This window comes from Chiloscyllium plagiosum, chromosome 8, assembly GCF_004010195.1.
Source record: "Chiloscyllium plagiosum isolate BGI_BamShark_2017 chromosome 8, ASM401019v2, whole genome shotgun sequence".
NCBI lineage: Eukaryota > Metazoa > Chordata > Chondrichthyes > Orectolobiformes > Hemiscylliidae > Chiloscyllium > Chiloscyllium plagiosum.
In genome coordinates this window covers 103,940,282-103,959,742 of record NC_057717.1, presented here as the reverse complement: position 1 = coordinate 103,959,742, position 19,461 = coordinate 103,940,282, and the positions used below count along the sequence as shown (strand labels likewise).

The following is a 19,461-nucleotide window of genomic DNA, read 5'->3' as shown; positions in this document are numbered from 1 at the left end:
AGCCATTAGTGATCACTCCATCACTGAATCCCTTCTCCCCATCCTTGATAGTTCCCCTTCCTACTGCCCCTGAATTCTATCTCCTCCTTCCCCAGTTTCTGAGAAGTTTCTTTCTCTGCCAAGATTGTTAAGCACCACTACTCTGGCCTCCTTTACCACGCTTCCCCCCCCCCATCCCATGTTTGATATTCCCGTGTGAACTGTGAGTTTTGTCGCTTGATTTTGGTTTAGGGGTGCATATTGTACTCTTACTGCAATGTGCCTTGCAGTTTGTGTTGAAGTGAATGTTGGAACCTGTCTCGTTTCTTTCTGATCATATTTTGCTGACTTGAATGTCTGAGGGAGCTGTGAGTAATTGATAACACACCCAGAAACTGCATGCTGACCTCTGCATTCAGTATTATTACTTCACTAGTTCTTTGCCTTTTTTTGCACCTCAAGTCTCACTTCTAGAGATTCTCACTTGTCCATCCCAGGTAATATATATTGTTCACTAATCTATATTGTCTGTTGCCTTGCTGGCTTGCTTCCCAGATCTCAGCAGTTTTTATTTTGTGAAGAAAATAGATAAGACTATGGTGCATTCTCTTCTCTTTCCAGCCTTAATATCTTCTGAACTGTGGATATATTCTGTAATGCTTATGTATGCTTCCTCCTTGTTATGGTCAGAAATGAATTGCACCGTATTCTGTTTCAGCTTATTCTTTAACAGATTTACAAACTTCATAAAACTTGTGATTTATATCCCGCTACCAGAGCTTCATTTCCTCAGCTTTTGTTCTGTAATCCTAGCCAATGGTGTTGTCTTTCACCTGGATTCTCAACAAAAGTCTCCAGTTCAAGCCATGTCTACCGATAAGATTGATTAGGATTGTGAACCAGGTGTTCTGTGCATTTTATGGTGCAGTTATACGTTTCTGTCCAGTATATCTTCTCAACATAGTTGTCTGGGACTTTGACTTGCTTCGATGAAAAGCCGAGCGTCGCTTGTCTTGTTGGGAAATACCTTTGCGTCCCCATGTGTAGGAATATGTGATGATGGAAACATTCATATTGAAAGATTGCTGTAATATTATGAAAATATTTGATTGCTTCACTTAAGCATTGCATTAGATTCCTGTAATTGCTGAAGGTGCCATTCCCCAGAACTAACATTGGTCAACTTGATCAGTTTAAAGTTTACATAAGAGTTCTCTTAATCGTAATCTTCCCCTATATTTTATGTAACAAAAGACTGTGTGTTAACCTGTGGGTTATTCTGAAATCTTTGGTGCATATCTTTTGTCACCTGATCCTATTATGTGTCACTTAGAGCTGGAACTATCCTGAGGTCAGTTTCTTTGGCATTCATTAGCAGAGAGAGCATTCAAATCGATGGGATTCTGCACAGTTTATTCTTGAAAACGGCTCTTTTTGAAGTAATCACCTATAGAATCTATTTGGATTTGAGGTTTTTTTTCTGCCAATTGATCTGCGCCTGCCCCCGTGAATGGCGATGGGGAGGAGCTAACAGAGAACTTTGTGGTTCTCTGAGAGGTTTCCAGTGAGTGGAGCACTTGTTTGAAAATGGAACAGCAGCCTTGCTGGAACACTGCCTGTGCGCTGCTCCACAGAGCCACAATGAGGTATCTTTGTGTACAGTGAAACAGATCAAAACAGGAAAGTTGCTGCATGCTAATGGGAGGTGAGATCTCCTTGCTTTCGATGTGAACTTGTTTCGTCCAGGAATCCCAACTGAACATTAAAAAGAAATTGTTTCCAGCAAAGAAATTCTCGTTGGTTTGCAGTTCAGATTCTGTGTGCTGGGAAATTCCTAAACCGTTGTTACAGATCTGGTGAGTTGTTGATTCTGAGCTTCTCTTAGCTAAAACAGCTTTTCACTTGAAAATGTTTGTACCGTATTTTAATGTAGAGAAGTGAACTCAATTACCTGTTTTCTTATTCCTTAATGTAAATGCGTAACAATGATGAAAGAATAATTCTAAATTGTTAAATATTTAAATTGACCATTTGAGATGAAGGGAGGGTGCCCTCCCATTTCAATCACGACCCATAAAACCCTCCACGTTTCAAATGAAGACTGTTCCAAAGATTGAGACAATGGAGCTTTCTAATCCCTTGAGTGATTTTATTTTGTGTGCAATGCTTGTTGTGGAATGGTGCGCTATACTGTCTCAGTTGTCAGGTCGGTCAGGGGGATTTTTGATTGGTGCTAGTTGGATCAGGAGACTGAATGGTGCCAGAAAATCAGGCTCAGTGGGTGGGAACGGGACCTCAAAAGCATCTGGTAAAAAAATGGGCAAGGAATCGTGACATTGGGACTCTGGCACAGCCTAAATCACTTGGTGGCACACGGGTGAGTGAGCTCGGAGCCTACGAAAGTTTGGAATAATTCTCTCAAGAACAGCAAAGATTGAAGGGGATGTTTGAAGGAAAATCAGAAGAAAGAACAACGTGGGTAACCAGTGGATACAACTTTAAAGCGATTAACCGAGGGACCAGAGGGAAATGAGAATGAGCAGCAAGTTGTCATGATCTGGAATGTGCAGCCTGGAAGCTGATGGAAGAATAGCTTTTTAAAGTGAACAGGATGAATACTTGAAAAGGAAAGTATTTGCAAGGATTCGAGGGTGGAGTGCTTTGTGACTAAGTTCTTTCAGAGAGATGACACGGGCGTAATGGATTGAATTGTCTCTTGTGTAAGAAGCTCCATCGTTCAGTTATTGAATTTTATTTTCAAATGATATACTATGCTGAATCCTGTGAGCAACAGCTGTAACTTGTATTCATTTCTTCAATCTAATTAAACGCTTCAAGACAGTTCACAAAAGCATGATGAAACAAGATATACCACCCAGCCTCATGGGATGTTAGAACCCAGTCACCAAAAGCTTGGTCAAAGAGGTAGGTTTTGTTCAAACAGTGAGAGGTCCTGTTTTGGGTTTCTATTGTGGAGTATATTAAACAGTCAGACTGCACAAAGTCAATGTAATGGATATTCCCTCCCCCAATGACTAATAGAACCTCTTCAATGATTCAGTCTCACGGTGCAGCATTTTTTTAAAACCAGGGAGGCACCAGTAAATCTTGTTGGTTTGTGGGAGCGGTTTGAGGAACACTGAGCATTTTCGAGAACTGGCAAAGTAGGTAATTTGATGGCGACAGGATCTAAGTAAACAGCTTGCCTGTTGCTCAGTTGTAACGCTGTTCCTTCTTTCCCCTCAATTCTACCTCCGTACAACAACTCTATTTTTACTGTTCCTGAAATGTGTGCTGAATCTAGTTAGTCAGTGCATACGTACACTCCCTGATTGGGTTAGGTGATTTTCCGGTGGGCATTCTTTCTAGATTGGCGGTTTTGCTTTTATATTCTGGTTGATGGTTTGCTTTGAACCACAGAACTACAGGTTCAGTGTTTGAATGTACTCAGCATTCGGAACAACACAGATAAAGTGACAGCTCAAACATAGAGAAAAATGCATAATCTGAACGCCATTGCAGAGAGATGGCTGTACATTGAAGGAACCATGTTGAGTTACCTACCGAGGAATGAGAATGGACAGTTCCGCTAATGACTTCCTAAAATCTTGTGTGTAGTTTGCACCACCATCCCAAAGTAGCTGTGTACTGGGACAAACATGGAGTGTTTAGAGAAAACTATGTTTCCTTTTGTTCTTCCAGACCTTATTGAGCCAAAGCCATGTAATGGTGCATGTTATGTAAGGCTTATAAAGAAGCAAAGAAGATTTACATTTCTATAGCATCATTCACGATCCCAGTACATCACAAAGCACTTTATGTTCAATCAAATAGATAAAATGAAGCCACTGTTGTACAGTGTGACATTGTACAGCAAGCGATCAGGTAATGTCCGACCAGTCTTGACTTGTGATGTTTGTCGAGGGCTAGATATTGGTCAGAAGCTGAGGAGGACTCCTTTCTCTCCCTAGAAATCGTGCCACAGGGTATTTATGTCCAATTAAGAGGTCTTGTTTTAGTGCCTCACCTGAAAGATGGTTCCTCTGACTGACCAGTACTTCAGTACTGCACGGGAGATTCTGTTCTCTGGAGCAATCATCTGACTGAGAGGTGACATCCAGGATAAAGAGAACATTAGGCATTTCACCCAGAATCAGGAAAAAAGGAATTGCAGCCAGACCATTTCTACACAGGCGTAGTGCTGTAGCTAAATATTTAGTTGCCTAACAGTTAAATAAGCTAGTTAATATTTTATTGCCAATGTCTTCCCTCTGCCAGAATTATGAAGTTTATCTATGTTCTGATAAGGAAGGGGATTGCAAAACATGGTCAGGTTGGTGTATTCTAGTCTAACATTCTGTGGCTGTGTGTGTTCGGTAGGAGAGATCATTTAGGTTTTTTTTTAGCTACAGAGGAAATACGTAGGATTTGGGAATATTGCACAAAACTGAAGATGAGGTAAGGAGTCAACCTGGGTCTTATTGGCTGAGCAGGCTCAAAGAGTGACCTCCCATTTCTTGTGTTTGAACTCCATACTGTAGCACTCTCAGCAGCCTGTGGAGCTTTCAGTGTGAGATCAGGGTTGCTTTAACTCCTGGACCTTACCCAAGTGAGAAAGGACAGTCTCCGAATTCAACGAGCTTGAGTTCAGAGCTGGAAAGCCGGCATTATAGAGGACAGCCTCAATATCAGGAAATGTCTTTGGCAGCCAATGTTAGTGCTGAGAAAGAGAGGGCAGCTTGGGCTGGGAATGTCCAAGGACTAATTGCAGGGGCAAGATTTGGTCCTTCTATTTAAAATTGGGGCAGGGTTTTCAGGCCCACAAAGGGCCAGTTGCATACAATATTGATGAGTGGACCTGTTTATTTCAGGTAGTTTACACAGGATGGCCCATGCCTGATGTGATGGGACATTTACAGATTTGCTGAGTTGCCCTTAGTTCCAAGGAGAACTCTAATGTTGTTTGAACTGGTAACACTGACATGAACCTGCTAAACTTGCAATTCCTCCAGTAACCAACTGGCAGTGAATATTGATATTAAAACCTTATTGTAACCCTTCGTGCAAATATTTCTGAGCTTCGTTGTTAGACATAACACAGGAGCAAAGAGAGACCATTCAGCCCATCGGGTCTGCTCTTTTATTCACCGTGATCATGGCTGATTTCATAATCCTTCACTTCACTTTCCTCCATTTCCCTCTAACTCTTTAATTTTTTTTTAGACTCCCTACAGTGTGGAAACAGGCCCTTCGGCCCAACCAGTCCACACCGACCGTCCGAAGAGTACCCACCCAGACCCATTTCCCTCTGACTAATGCACCTAACACTAGGGACAATTTAGCACGGCCAATGCACCTGACCTGCACATCTTTGGATTGTGGGAGGAAACCCACGCAGATTCCTCACTGATTCAAAATCTGCCTATCTCAACCTTAAATATATCTACAACCCAGCCTCAACAGCCCTCTGTGATACAGAATTCCAAAGACTCACCGCTGAGAGAAGAAATTCCTCCTCATCTCAGCCCTAACTTACTCTCCGGATATACCATCTGGGTCTAGGCTAATCATTAGGGGAAAGTTAAAAATCACATGACACCAGGTTATAGTCCAACAGGTTTATTTGGAAGCACTAGCTTTCGGAGCGCTGTTCCTTCATCAGGTGGTTGTGGAGGAGCAGCGCTCCGAAGGCTAGTGCTTCCAAATAAACCTGTTGGACTATAACCTGGTGCTGTGTGATTTTTAACTTTGTCCACCCCAGTCCAACACCGGCTCCTCCAAACCATGAGGGGAAGCAACCTTTCCACATTTACCCTGTCAGATCCCCTAAGAATTATTTTGTTTCAATGAGGACATGATAACATCAGATAATTAACAATGAGCTCTTTTTGTATTTAACAGGCAATTTCTAGGAAGGATGCACAGTGTGGCTAGTTGCAGCGTGTCCCTGGGATCTCTGGGATTGATGCAGCTCTTTGGCGTTTCCTGGACCTGGACTATAGCTGCAAGCTTTGGCATTTATCTGGGAAGTGGAGGATGGAGGTTTATTCGGATACTGTTAAAAACTGCACCAAGAGATCTCTTGTAAGTTGCACTGAGAACGTACGTGCGCACCTTGTGTATTAAGGTCTGTTGCCAGTGTTGTATATCATCCCAATCTCTTGACAAAGGTCATTTGGTCACGGATATCTCTTCCCAGAGTTGGTTCATTTAGATTAGATTATATTATATTAGATTACTTATAGTGTGGAAACAGGCCCTTCGGCCCAACATGTCCACACCGACCCTCCGAAGCGCAACCCAACCAGACCCTACACTATGGGCAATTTAGCATGGCCAATTCACCTAACCTGCACATCTTTGGATTGTGGGAGGAACCCGGAGCACCCAGGAAAAACCCACGCAGACACGGGGAGAATGTGCAAACTCCGCACAGACAGTCACCTGAGGTGGGAATTGAACCCGGGTCTCTGGCGCTGAGGGGCAGCAGTGCTAACCACTGTGTCACCGTGCCACCCATTTGTTCTGCTTTAATGCAGACAGTGTTCCCTAAATAGCAGATCTCACGTCTCCCAACTCGGTCACTGTCACAGTGAAATTATACAGCCCTGGAGAGGGCTACTTGGCCCATTGTGCCTTTAGAACAGAGAACAATGCAGCACAGAAACAGGCCCTTTGGCCCACCATGTCTGCTAACCGTGTTACTATTGAAACTAATTCAACCAATTCCTTCCATCCCCTTGCTCTTTCACCATAGCCTTATAAAATTGTCCTTGCCCTTTGCCTAATTTGTTGCAACATGTTTTGAAATGTTCCTTTACCAGTTAGTCTATCTGATCGTGATTCATATTGATACATGCAACTTGGATTTGCCACTCCCGATATTACATTTCAGATTGGCCAAAATAAAGGTGATAAATTACGTTTTTTTTTTAATTCATGCATGGGATGAATGTGTCACTGACTAGACCAGCATTTATTGCTTGTCCCTAAGGCTGTGGAGCTGGAGTCACATGTAGGCCAGACCAGGTAAGGACATTAGTGAAGCAGATGGTTCAACAATTGATTAGATTCTTAATTCCAGATATTTATTGAATTCAACTTCCATCATCTGCCGTATAGCAGGATTCAAACCCAGGTCCCCAGAATATTACCTCAGTCTCTGGATTTAATAGTCCAGTGATAATACCACTATGCCATTGCCTCCCCCTCAAAATTAGCAATTGAAGAAAAGATCCTTTCATTATCGGCCTCTTTTTCTGCATTTAGACAGTGAAAAGACCCATTTGACACATTACTCCTGGTATTCAAAGCAGAGCTGCATTCTCCACTGCTGCAGGAATCCTTAACTCTGTTGGGGAGTTATCTTAATTTGATACTTTCTAACCGTTTCAGAATGGATAAGGATTTAATATCTCACTTTATTCTTTCTTTTGAATAAAGGATTACTGGGGATGCATGCACCTAACTTGGCTGGTCAGCTAATTAGACCTGAACGTCTGCCTCAACTTCTGGCTTCAGCCCTGTCTGACCTGCAAGTCATTCTAAGGTGTAGACAGACATTGTGTGAAGCTGTCAGTCTGGTGACACCCTTGCAGTGGAGTTGGTCTCTGTCTGTTGAAACAGCCACCTTTCTTTAAAGGGAACAGTTTGTTCACTGCTGTTAATTCTGTACTAAGCAATGCTATGTGGTACAGGGTCTCAAACCACAAGCATACCACCTTAAAGAAACCATATTATTCTCATCAGCAGTAGATGTTGCCCTGTATCTTGTTGACGTTCACATTGATTAAATTGTACTTAGTGTGGGATTAAGGAGGCTGACAGAATGATGATATATTGAAATGACAACATTGCTTCTGCACTGTTTCACAGCAGTCAAATTATGCAACCTTTCCAAAACCGCGACGTTTCTGCGACTCCTTTTGCATATCTCTCACTTCCCTGTGTTCTATCAATTGCAGCTGAACCTTGGTGCATTCCCTAACCATCCACTCCTGCGTGCCCCCCTCTCGCCTCCTTTTTAATACCTTATTAATATTGGAGCACATTGTCTAAGCGTTAAAGCAACAAAAGCTAAGCACCCAAATTCCAATCCGGTTTCCAAACCTTTCCAATCAAGTGCAGGTCTCTCCCATTTACCCCGCCGTCCATATTTCAATTGTACAAGGAAGGACTTATGCCCGAAATGTTGATTCTCTCGCTCCTCGGATGCTGCCTGACCCGCTGTGCTTTTCCAGCACCAAACTCTCGACTCTGAGCTCCAGCGTTTGCACTCCTCACTTTCTACCTGAAGCCAACATTATTTTATTTTAGAACTCTCTTTTCACTTTGTGGGTCTGCACTCCTCAATAGTCTGAAAGGTTGCCTGATGCTAAGTTAAATAAGAATGCGGCACAGTGGTTAGCACTGCTGCCTCACAGCGCCAGAGACCCGGGTTCAATTCCCACCTCCGGCAACTGACTGTGTGGAGTTTGCACATTCGCCCCGTGTCTGAGTGGGTTTCCTCCGGGTGCTCCGGTTTCCTCCCACAGTCCAAAAATGTACAGGTTAGGTGAATTGGCCGTGCTAAATTGCCCATACTGTTAGGTGAAGGGGTAAATGTAGGGGGGTGGGTTGCTCTTCAGAGGGACTGTGTGGATTTGTTGGGCTGGATGGCCTGTTTCTACACTGTAGGGAATCTAATCTAAAGTCAGAATGCCACTTTTACTAAAAACAGAGCATTGGTGACAGCCAAATGCAACTCCACAAAGCCCAGTGACTGTCTCGGATTAGACTGTATCTGCTCTTTGGGACATCAGTTTTTTTTCACCACTTCTTTAAGAGTGAAGAAGAGCTTGCATTGATGTAACCGCCATTATTACATTCACAGAGCATCCCAAAGTCCTTCAGATTCAATTCAATGCTCTTGCCAGTAATAGAATAAACTCTTCTCCACAGCATTGTGTGTGCACAGGCATCTCATGGATTGGAAGAGTTCAAGAACATGGCCGGTGATCACGCCCTCAAGGGCAATTAGGAATTAGCAGTAATTGCTGACCTTGTCAGTGAGGTTGGTACGGTGTGAAAGAATTAAGGAAAACATACATAAGGACCAATTAGTGCGCATCTTCTCTCAAGCTGCAAGTGAGCCATGCAGCGAGTTAATCTGGCTTTTGTTTGTTAAGGTGGTCACGTTGTCTCAGATACCAGGCATAGATTCTCTCTCATGTCAACCTGAGCAGGTGTGAAATCCTCGTTAGAAAATACCATGTTTCTCAATCTGATTATCCTGAACCAGGTATTGCCTCAACTGGTTTAAGACATAAAGCTCCATCATTCACTGCAAATATTCCCCAGTATCATCACCAACTTCACTTGAAAAGGAATGGAATCTGTAGCTCTCCCCCCCCCCCCCCCCCCCATGCTGGCATTCAACTCAAACGTGAAAGACTTGAAAGGCAGAGATGTACAGCACGGAAACAGACTCTTCGGTCCAACCCGTCCATGCTGACCAGATATCCCAACCCAATCTAATCCCATTGGCCAACACTTTGCCAATATCCCTCTAAACCCTTCCTATTCATATACTCATCCAAATGCCTTTTAAATGTTGTAATTGTACCAGCCTCCACCATTTCCTCTGGCAGCTCATTCCATACACTCACCACCCTCTGCATGGAAAGGTTGCCCCTTAGGTCCATTTTAAATCTTTTCCCTTTCACCCCAAACCTATGCCCTCTAGTTCTGGACTCCCCCACCCCAGGAAAAAGACCTTGTCAATTTATCCTATCTATGCCCCTCATGATTTTAAAAACCTCTATAAGATCACCCCCTCAGCCTCTGACACTCCAGGGAAAACAGCCCCAGCCTGTTCAACCTCTCCCTATAGGTCAAAACCTTCAACCCTGCTTTGGTAGGTGATGGCATTCAGTGACAGGAAATGAAAACAGCAGATAGAGTGAAACTACAGATCAGCCGAAGTCTGATTGAATATAGGTGAAGCTAGAGGGGGTGAATGGTCTTTTCCTGTTCCTATACCTCATTTCATGTTGTACCATGTGATGTAAACAAACTTAAGGATAGAGCAGATGAATCTGTGGCTGAGGAGCTGGTGCAGGGGAGAAGGATTCACACTTTTGGCTCATTGGAATCTCTCCTGGGGTAGAAGTGACCTTTACAAGGAGGACAGATTACACCTGAATTTGGAAGGAGATTAGTATCCTGGCAGGGAGATTTGCAAGAGCTGCTCGGGAGGATTTGAACAAGTAAGGTGGGGGTGGGGAAGGAACGAGTCGGAACAGTCAGGGCAGGTAGGGACAAAGCAGAGAACAAGGTAGAACTGGTAGGGGCCGAACAGGGAAGGCAGATGAGCTCAGGGCGTGGTTAGGAACATGGGACTGGGATATCACAGCAATTACAGAAACATGGCTCAGGGATGGGCAGGACTGGCAGCTTAATGTTCCAGGATACAAATGCTACAGGAAGGGAGGGGGTGTAGCGTTTTTGAATAGGGATAATATTACAGCTGTACTTTGGGAGGGCATTCCCGGAAATACATCCAGGGAAGTTATTTGGGTGGAACTGAGAATTAAGAAAGGGATGATCACCTTATTGGGATTGTAATATACTGATGGAAGAGGATTGACCTGATCTAAAAGTTGAAGTTCTAAATTGGAGGAAGGTCAGTTTTGACTGTATTAGGCAAGAACTTTCAAAACTTGATTTGGGGGCAGATGTTCGTAGGCAAAGGGACGGCTGGAAAAATGGAAGCCTTCAGAAGTGAGATAACGAGAGTCCAGAGACAGTATATTCCTGTCAGGGTGAAAGGAAAGGCTGGTAGGTATAGGGAATGCTGAATGATTAAACAAATTGATGTTTTGGTTAAGAAAAAAATGGAAGCATATGTCAGGTATAGACAGGAGAGATTGAGTCAATCCTTAAAGGAGTATTAAACCAGTAGGAGTGTACTTAAGAGGGAAATCAGGAGGGCAAAAAGGGGACATGAGGTAGCTTTGGCAAATAAGGTTAAGGAGAATCCAAAGGGATTTTATAAATATATTAAGGACAAAAGGGTAACTAGGGAGAGAATAGAGCCCTCAAAGATCAGTAAGGCAAACTGTGTGTGGAGCCACAGGAGATGGGGGAGATACTAAACGAGTATTTTGCATCAGTGTTTACTATGGAGAAGGGTATGGAAGATATCTGTCAATCTTTAAAATAGTTTGTTTACCCTACGTGTAGGAAAGTTGGAAAAGTTCTGTAACTGTAATTAAAAGTCTAATCTGCACAGCGATCTTGCCTAAAGAAATTTATTAACAGAAAACAGCTTCTGAAAGTGACTAAGCTTTCTGGACCTTTTCTAACATGGGTGCAGGTTCTCTCCAAAGGTTACACAGGTTCACGTGATTTGAAGTTCACTTGGTCACACTTCCTCTCCCGAAGGCCTGGTGAAATGTGAGCCATCGTTTCTGGGAGGCGAACAGTGGGTTGAATTGCAAGCATTGCTCAAATCTTCCTGGTCTGTCGCCAGCAAGCTTGTGCCAGTTCTGCTGAAACCAGTATTGTGGATAACATTGTTTCCGATTGTTGGAGAGGCTCGTGAGGAGTTGCTTCCTTATCTTTCCCATAGCCTAGGCCTGGAGAAGGCCATTTTTAAAAATTAAGATTCTTTTGGGAAGGGCTCAGGCTTCAGTGAGGAAGATCGTCAGCTGTGTTTGGAGACGATTGAGGTGTGTTCTCTTGGGATTTTAAATGGATTTGAACAGGCTGGGACAGACTAATTAAAATCTCCAGTCAGGGTATCGAGCAAAAGGGAGTATCATTTTAAAATTCGAGTCAAGGCATTCGGGGGGAAGTCAGGAAACACTTATTTCCATATCACAGATAAACTTCCATCTCAATCTCTCTGACTGCCTGTCCACCACTCTCTCTCTCTCTCTGTCTGTCTCTTTGTGTCTGGAAGCATATGTCAGGTATAGACAGGAGAGATCGAGTCAATCCTTAAAGGAGCATTACAGCAGTAGGAGTGTACTTAAGAGGGAAATCAGGAGGGCAAAAAGGGGACAAGAGGTGAAACATCGATTTTCCTGCTCCTCGGGTGCTGCCTGACCTACTGTACTTTTCCAGCGCCGCTCATAGAGTCATAGAGATGTACAGCACGGAAACAGACCTTCGGTCCAACCCGTCCATGCTGAACCAGATATCCCAACCCAATCTAGTCCCACCTGCCAGCACCCGGCCCATATCCCTCCAAACCCTTCCTATTCATATACCCATCCAAATGCTTCTTAAATGTTGTAATGTTACCAGCCTCCACCATTTCCTCTGGCAGCTCATTCCATACACGTACCATCCTCTGCGAGAAAAAGTTACCCCTTAGGCCTCTTTTATATCTTTCCCTTCTCGCCCTAAACCTATCAACTCTAGTTCTGGACTCCCCCAACCCAGGGAAAAGACTTTGTCTATTTATCTTATCCATGCCCCTCATGATTTTATAAACCTCTATCAGGTCACCCCTCAGCCTCTGATGCTCCAGGGAAAACAGCCCCAGCCTGTTCAGCCTCTCCCTACAGCTCAAATCCTCCAACCCTAACAACATCTCTTGTAAATCTTTTCTGAACCCATTCAAATTTCACAACATCTTTCCGATAGGCAGGAGACCAGAATTGCATGCAATATTCTAACAGTGGACTAACCAATGTCCTGTACAGCCGCACCGTGACCTCCCAACTCCTGTACTCAATACTCTGACCAATAAAGGAAAGCATACCAAACGCCTTCTTCACTATCTTTTCAATCCTTCATAAAGTGCCCATGAAAGATTGGAATCAGCATAATCATTCAAGACTGTTCAAGTTTACATTTACTGCTCATGGAGAAAGTGAGGACTGCAGATGCTGGAGATCAGAGCTGAAAATGTGTTGCTGGAAAAGCGCAGCAGGTCAGGCAGCATCCAAGGAGCAGGAGAATCGACGTTTCGGGCATAAGCCCTTCTTCCGAAACGTCGATTCCCCTGTTCCTTGGATGCTGCCTGACCTGCTGCGCTTTTCCAGCAACACATTTTCAGCCCATTTACTGCTCATCCCCAAATTAGCTCAAGGGCAATATTTGGTTTGGCCATTTCAGAGAGCATTTTAGAGTAAACCACTTTGCTGTGGTTCTGGAGTCACAGTCAGGCCAGACCAGGTCAGGAAAGCGGATTTTGTTCCTTCAAGGACCGTAGCAGCGCAGGTAGGATGTTTTCCGACAATCAATGGTAGTCACCAGTTAGGCTTTCGGTGAAAAACTGCAGATCATATCTCTGACTGGAGCACCTGTTGGTTATCTGTGATTTCACAAGTTCCCTGGAGAATGAAATGTAAAGTAATGGTGTGTGGTTTTTCTTTTTCCCCTCTTTGGCAGTGGTCTGTTGTTGCTGCTGAGGGTTAAGTTAGCTGTATGGAAACACCAACGGGAAGACAGCACTATCCCGAAGATCTTTCACGACACAGTGCAGAAACACCCAGATAAGGTTGCCCTCATTTATGAAGGGGTTGACGAAAAGTGGACTTTCAGGGACCTCGACGAGTATTCCAATGCCGTGGGCAACTTCCTTCGGGAGCAAGGCTACGGACCGGGTGATGTCATTGCCTTGTTCATGGAGAGCAGGCCGGAGTTTGTCGGGCTGTGGCTTGGGATGGCTAAAGTTGGAGTGGAGGGGGCACTGCTCAACTTCAATCTCCGCCTCGACGCACTCACTCACTGCCTGTCTGTGTCAGGAGCCAAGGCCATTATCTTTGGCGCAGAGATGAACGATGGTGAGTCTGCAGTATACAGCTAAAAAGACAAGCGCCTGCAATTCACAGGCACACGCGTGCACACAGACACATATGCGTATACCCACACACACACACACAGCATTCCCAGTCATTTAACAGGGCATTATGCAGCCAACTTGTGCACAGCAGCCTGGAAAGAGCAAACGATTATACCTGTCACCATAAATACAGCATCACTGTCAGTGCAGCACTCTCTCAGCTGGAGTGATGACCTGGACTTTGCACCTATTTCCCTGGAGTGGTAACTCTTTCCATCTTTGTGCTAGAGATCTCAATCAAGGGCCTGCCACCTATACCTATCGACCCTTAATGCAGAATATGGATTGGGGTAAAGGTGATGGGTGAAAGTCCGGCACTGCCCTGGAAAATAGCCAAGGCTGTATCACCCAGTCTCTTAGCTGGATGCACTATTGTACTGCACCTGTTTCCCTAATGAATTCCTTATAAAGGTGTTGGAAGCAAATTGGATACCTTTCAAAGGAATTGGAGAAATACTTCAAAAGGAAACAGTTAGGGCTAGTGTAAGAGCAGGAGGGGCAGGGCTCATTGTGTGGGCGTAACAGGCTGTATGGTCTGTTGATGTGTTTGTGTCATCGCATGATACACAAGCTCGTTAGGAGGAAGTGAAAGCCTTACCGACAAGATGGACAGAGGTTTCCAACATCAGGTTCTCTTAGAAATGAGACCACTGACAATGCCTAACCCTTTGCCCAGTGCACTGTCCGCTTGGGATTGATAGACCAGCCCAGAGCTTTCCAATTCTCAAAAGGTTGGAGAACAGAGTTCAATAGCGTCTTCCCAAAAGGAAAATGGCCTAGCTTTTACCAAGGGCTAGCTCGTATAGAATGGGCCAAATGGCCTCCTGCTTTGTTAAATCCTGGCCCAAGTCCATGAAGTTTAATCTTGATTTATGAGGTTTCTTCTAAATTAACCCTCTTTCTGCACCAAACCTGCATTTCACATTTTTGAAAATCTCTGATTTGGGTTGCTCACAGAGTGTCACAGTGTTAGTTCTGTGGCCAGAATGCAGTAAACGCACCATGACTGCAGCAGGCTGGAAGCACTGTCGCTGCCTCGGGCTACACCTGATTGGTTTATACCTTTTGTTTCTATTCCAGCCCTGTTAGAAGTGAATGGAATCCTAGGGAAAAAGATCCGGAGATTCTGCAGCGGAAGCTGGGATCCGAGTAAAGTTGCAGCAGGGACAGAGCACCTCGATCCGCTGCTCAGTGCGGCTTCCAAATACCTGCCGTCTCCTCCTCTGGGAATTGGATTCATGGGTAATGATGACTTTAATGCAGGATGATTTCACGAATGTTAACACTGGGATAAGTGGGTATTTGGGCAAGTTGCCTCTTTTATATAATAGTGTGACACATTTGGTCTAAAAGAGAAGTGCGTCCATCTAACTGCCCCTGTTGGAAGTTTTGATGTCTGCTTCAGTCATAAAGTTAACAATCACACAACACCAGGTTATAGTCCAACAGGTGTAATTGGAAGCACACTAGCTTTCAGAGCGACGCTCCTTCATCAGGTGGTTGTGGAGGGCTCGATCCTAACACAGAATTTATAGCAAAAATTTACTGAAATTATACATTGAAAAATACCTTGATTGTTTGTTAAGTCTCTCATCTGTTTGAATGACCATGTTAGTTTCACAGTTTTTGAGCAAAGTACAATGTAACCCTGCAAGTACAAATTCACCCCACAAAATATATGTGTGCATGTGGGTCTTTGTCTGTCTGTGTGTGTGTGTGTGTGTGTCTGGGTTGGGGGTTGTGAGTGTGAGAGAGTGTATGTGTGTGTGCAGTGGGTGCAGACTGTCTTAAGTCTGTGAGAGGGTGCACGGCATCTCCAAATCATGCTTCAGTCATAGCTTTATATGGACTAGAAACAGACTCTTCGGTCCAACTCGACTATGCCGACCAGATACCCTAAATTAATAGAATCATAGAAGATAGAAGCAGGAGGAGGCCATTCAGCCCTTTGAGCCTGTTCCACCATTCATCATGATCATGGCCGTTTGCCCAACTTAATAGCCCAATGCTGCTTTCTCCCCATAATGTTTGGTCCCACTCCTCCCTGGTGCTATATTTGGTTGCCCCTTGAAATCATTCAATGATCTAGTCCCATTTGGCAGCATTTGACCCATATCCCTCTAAACCCTTCCTATTTGTATATTTTCCTGGCTCCCTTTATCCCCCACAGTTGAGGACCCCTGCAATGCCCTTGCTCATATTGTAAATTCATTAGGGCTTATCTCAAGCATATGTGTCTTTCTTCAACCTAAACCGAACAAGGAACAGTGTTGGGTCCACTACTTTTTGTCATTTATATAAACGATTTGGATATGAACGTAGGTATAGTTAGTAAGTTTGCTGATGACACCAAAATTGGAGGTGTAGTGGACAGCGAAGAGGGTTACCTCAGATTACAACGGGATCTTGATCAGATGGGCCCATGGGCTGAGGAGTGGCAGATGGAGTTTAATTCAGATAAATGTGAGGTGCTGCATTTTGGGAAAGCAAATCTTAGCAGGACTTATACACTTAATGGTAAGGTCCTAGGGAGTGTTGCTGAACAAAGAGACCTTGGAGTGCAGGTTCATAGCTCCTTGAAAGTGGAGTTGCAGGTAGATAGGATAGCGAAGGCGGCGTTTGGTATGCTTTCCTTTATTGGTCAGAGTATTGAGTACAGGAGTTGGGAGGTCATATTGCGGCTATACAGAACTTTGGTTAGGCCACTGTTTGGATATTGCGTGCAATTCTGGTCTCCTTCCTATCGGAAAGATGTTGTGAAACTTGAAAGGGTTCAGAAAAGACTTACAAGGATGTTGCTAGGGTTGGAGGATCTGAGCTACAGGGAGAGGCTGAACAGGCTGAGCCTGTTTTCCCTGGAGCATCGGAAGCTGAGGGGTGACCTGATAGAGGTTTATAAAATCACAAGGGACATGGATAGGATAAATAGACAAAGTATTTTCCCTGGGCTGGGGGAGTCCAAAACTAGAGGGCGTAGGTTTAGGGTGAGAGGGGAAAGATATAAAAGGGACCCAAGGGGCAATGTTTTCACACAGAAGGTGGTGCATTGTATGGAATGAGCTGCCAGAGGAAGTGGTGGAGGATGGTACAGTTACAGCATTTAAGAGGCATTTGGATGGGTATATGAATAGGAAGGGTTTGGAGGGTATGGGCCGGGTGCTGGCAGGTGGGACTAGATTGGGTTGGGATATCTGGTCGGCATGGACGGGTTGGACCGAAGGGTCTGTTTCCATGCTGTACATCTCTATAGCTCTATGACATTAACTCTGATTTCTCTCATCAGATTGCTGCCAGATCTGCTGAGCTTTTCCAGCAATTTCTATTTCTATTTATGCACCTTGTACTGTGAAGTCAGTTTCCCGGCTGGTACGATGTATGTTGTGTGACTGCCGACAGCAGGTTTTCCTGTCTTTACTTAGTGGAATGCACTATGTAATACTGATAACATGCCGCACAATGTCTTTCTTGGCTTTTAGCTGCTTGCTGGAGCGCTCTTTATACCACAACCTGACAGTGAGCTTAACGCACCTGTGTTCAGCTAAAAAGAAACACGGGTCAAGATAGTCAATTGGATTTTAAAAGGTTTTATTTGGGTAAAATAGGTTAATACTTTTACTGTTTTCCATTTATCCAAAACTGAAAAACTACACTCCATTGATTGATCTTTCAGTAATTCTTTGTAATTTATCCCTGCAGGACTGGTCAATAAAATTCTAGGCCACATTAAACTGACAAGTGTGAAAGCTTGCCCTTTGAGGTTCAGTACCAGTATTCAGTGCATTAATGGCAGCCGGATGCCATTCAGCAGATTCATATGGTAATTGACCAGTTAACAGGACAATGTTTCAATTCTTACAAAGCTACAGCACTGATCTCAGAGCTGAATAGCATTATCATGCGTGTGTATGTATGCAAGGAACTGCACACCCTCTGAGGGACTGCCTGCGAGAGAGACTTATGTACCAGTGTCATACAGCTGGGGCTGTATACCAGTGATAACTTGTGCAGAAAAGAGGTTTTCCATGACATTGCACAACAGTGTGTGTGTGTGTTTTCACGCTGGGATCTGCCTAACCCCACCAATAGTGGCCCGTATTTATAGGGCACCATCAGCGACGTAAAACTTCGCAGAAGTGAATTCTCGAACAAAATTTGACACTGAAGCACAAAGGACGATATTAGGTTCGGTGACTGAACACTTGCTCCACGGTAGGTTGCTATCCTGTCCTACGGAAGGTAGGAAGGTTAAGGGCAGAATACTCTAACATGAGGCTGGGGCAGTTGACGTGTGATGGCAGTGGTGAAACTGTGAAAGTGTTGGATGTGCAAGAGGTCAGATTTGAAGAAGATGCCAATTTACTCCCACCAAGAAATCTCTGTATTTGTATGTGTTTGCTGCTACTCTCTTTTTCGAAATTGCACACACTCCAATGCAATCTTCTCTGTTTTTTTTCTTTAAATGCATAAATAAACAGGGAATGGTGTTGACAAATGACAGAAACTTTACAGGAGCACAGATAAGGAGAGCTCGCTGTCTGCAGGCCCACAAGTGATCTCCTCACAACAAATGAGTGTTTCATCACCGTTCTAAACAGTGGAGCTCTGACAGAACCCATCCAGTTTTATTTATCATTTATTAGATTTTGTGACGTTTGGGTGACATGCCTCAAGCCTTGCCTCTGATTTTATTTGTAGAGCTTTCTTTCTTCATTAATGGGTTCTCTGCCTTGCAGACCCAAAAAGCCAAGGAGTTTTGAGCTTGTCCACTTTCCTTCTTGCCAATTTGCCCAGTCCCTTGATGTTCTTTTCCTATTGGTGATTTCTGCTCACCTCAAGCCCTTGTGCAGTCTCCACTCCAGCACTTTACAAGCCGCGATCAATTCCAAACACTTGATGGCACTTCATCTTTTGGAGTCACAGAGGGCGACAGCACAGAGAAAGGCCCTTCAGCCCATCATAATTGGGCCAGTCAAAATCAGCCACCAAACAATTCTAATCCCACTGAATGGGCCCCACGTTGTTCTTTGGCAGGAGGTCCTTACACGGTGGTCTTTCCCCACCGCGCCTTGGCGGCAGCTGCCCCAAGCTTCAGTGCGTCCCTCAACACGTAGTCCTGGACCTTGGAATGTGCCAGTCTGCAACACTCAGTCAGGGTCACCTCCTTCAGCTGGAAGACCAGCAAGTTTCGGGCAGAGCAAAGTGCTTCTCTCACCAAGTTGATGGTCCTCCAGGCACAGTTGATGTTCACCTCAGACTGCGTCCCGGGGAACAGACCGTAGAGCACAGAGTCCCTCGTCACGGAGCTACTCGGGACGAACCTTGACAAACACCACTGCATTCCTCTCCAGACTTCCTCTGCATAGGCACATTCCAGAGCAGAGCAAAGTGCTTCTTTCACCAAGTTGATGGTCCTCCAGGCACAGTTGATGTTCACCTCAGAGTGCGTCCCGGGGAACAGACCGTAGAGCACGGAGGTAAAAACAATGACTGCAGATGCTGGAAACCAGATTCTGGATCAGTGGTGCTGGAAGAGCACAGCAGTTCAGGCAGCATCCGAGGAGCAGCAAAATCGACGTTTCGGGCAAAAGCCCTTCATCAGGAATAAAGGCAGAGAGCCTGAAGCGTGGAGAGATAAGCTAGAGGAG

At 44.5% G+C, this 19,461-nt stretch overlaps 1 protein-coding gene across 2 annotated transcripts in view; it reads left to right on the top strand.

Annotated features, from left to right (window-relative positions):
• Positions 1-1,503: 1,503 nt before the first annotated feature.
• Positions 1,504-19,461, top strand: part of LOC122552275 (long-chain fatty acid transport protein 1-like) — a 37,220-nt gene continuing 19,262 nt past the window's right edge. Inside the window, exons 1-4 of one of the 2 annotated variants that reach the window (XM_043694970.1) lie at positions 1,504-1,835; positions 5,881-6,063; positions 13,363-13,757; positions 14,897-15,058. In XM_043694970.1, the coding sequence (XP_043550905.1) occupies positions 5,897-6,063; positions 13,363-13,757; positions 14,897-15,058 (724 nt within the window). In that variant the 5' untranslated portion in view covers positions 1,504-1,835; positions 5,881-5,896. Of the gene's footprint in view, positions 1,836-2,275; positions 2,905-5,880; positions 6,064-13,362; positions 13,758-14,896; positions 15,059-19,461 lie in introns of those variants that run through there. The other variant, XM_043694969.1, reaches the window with a different exon arrangement.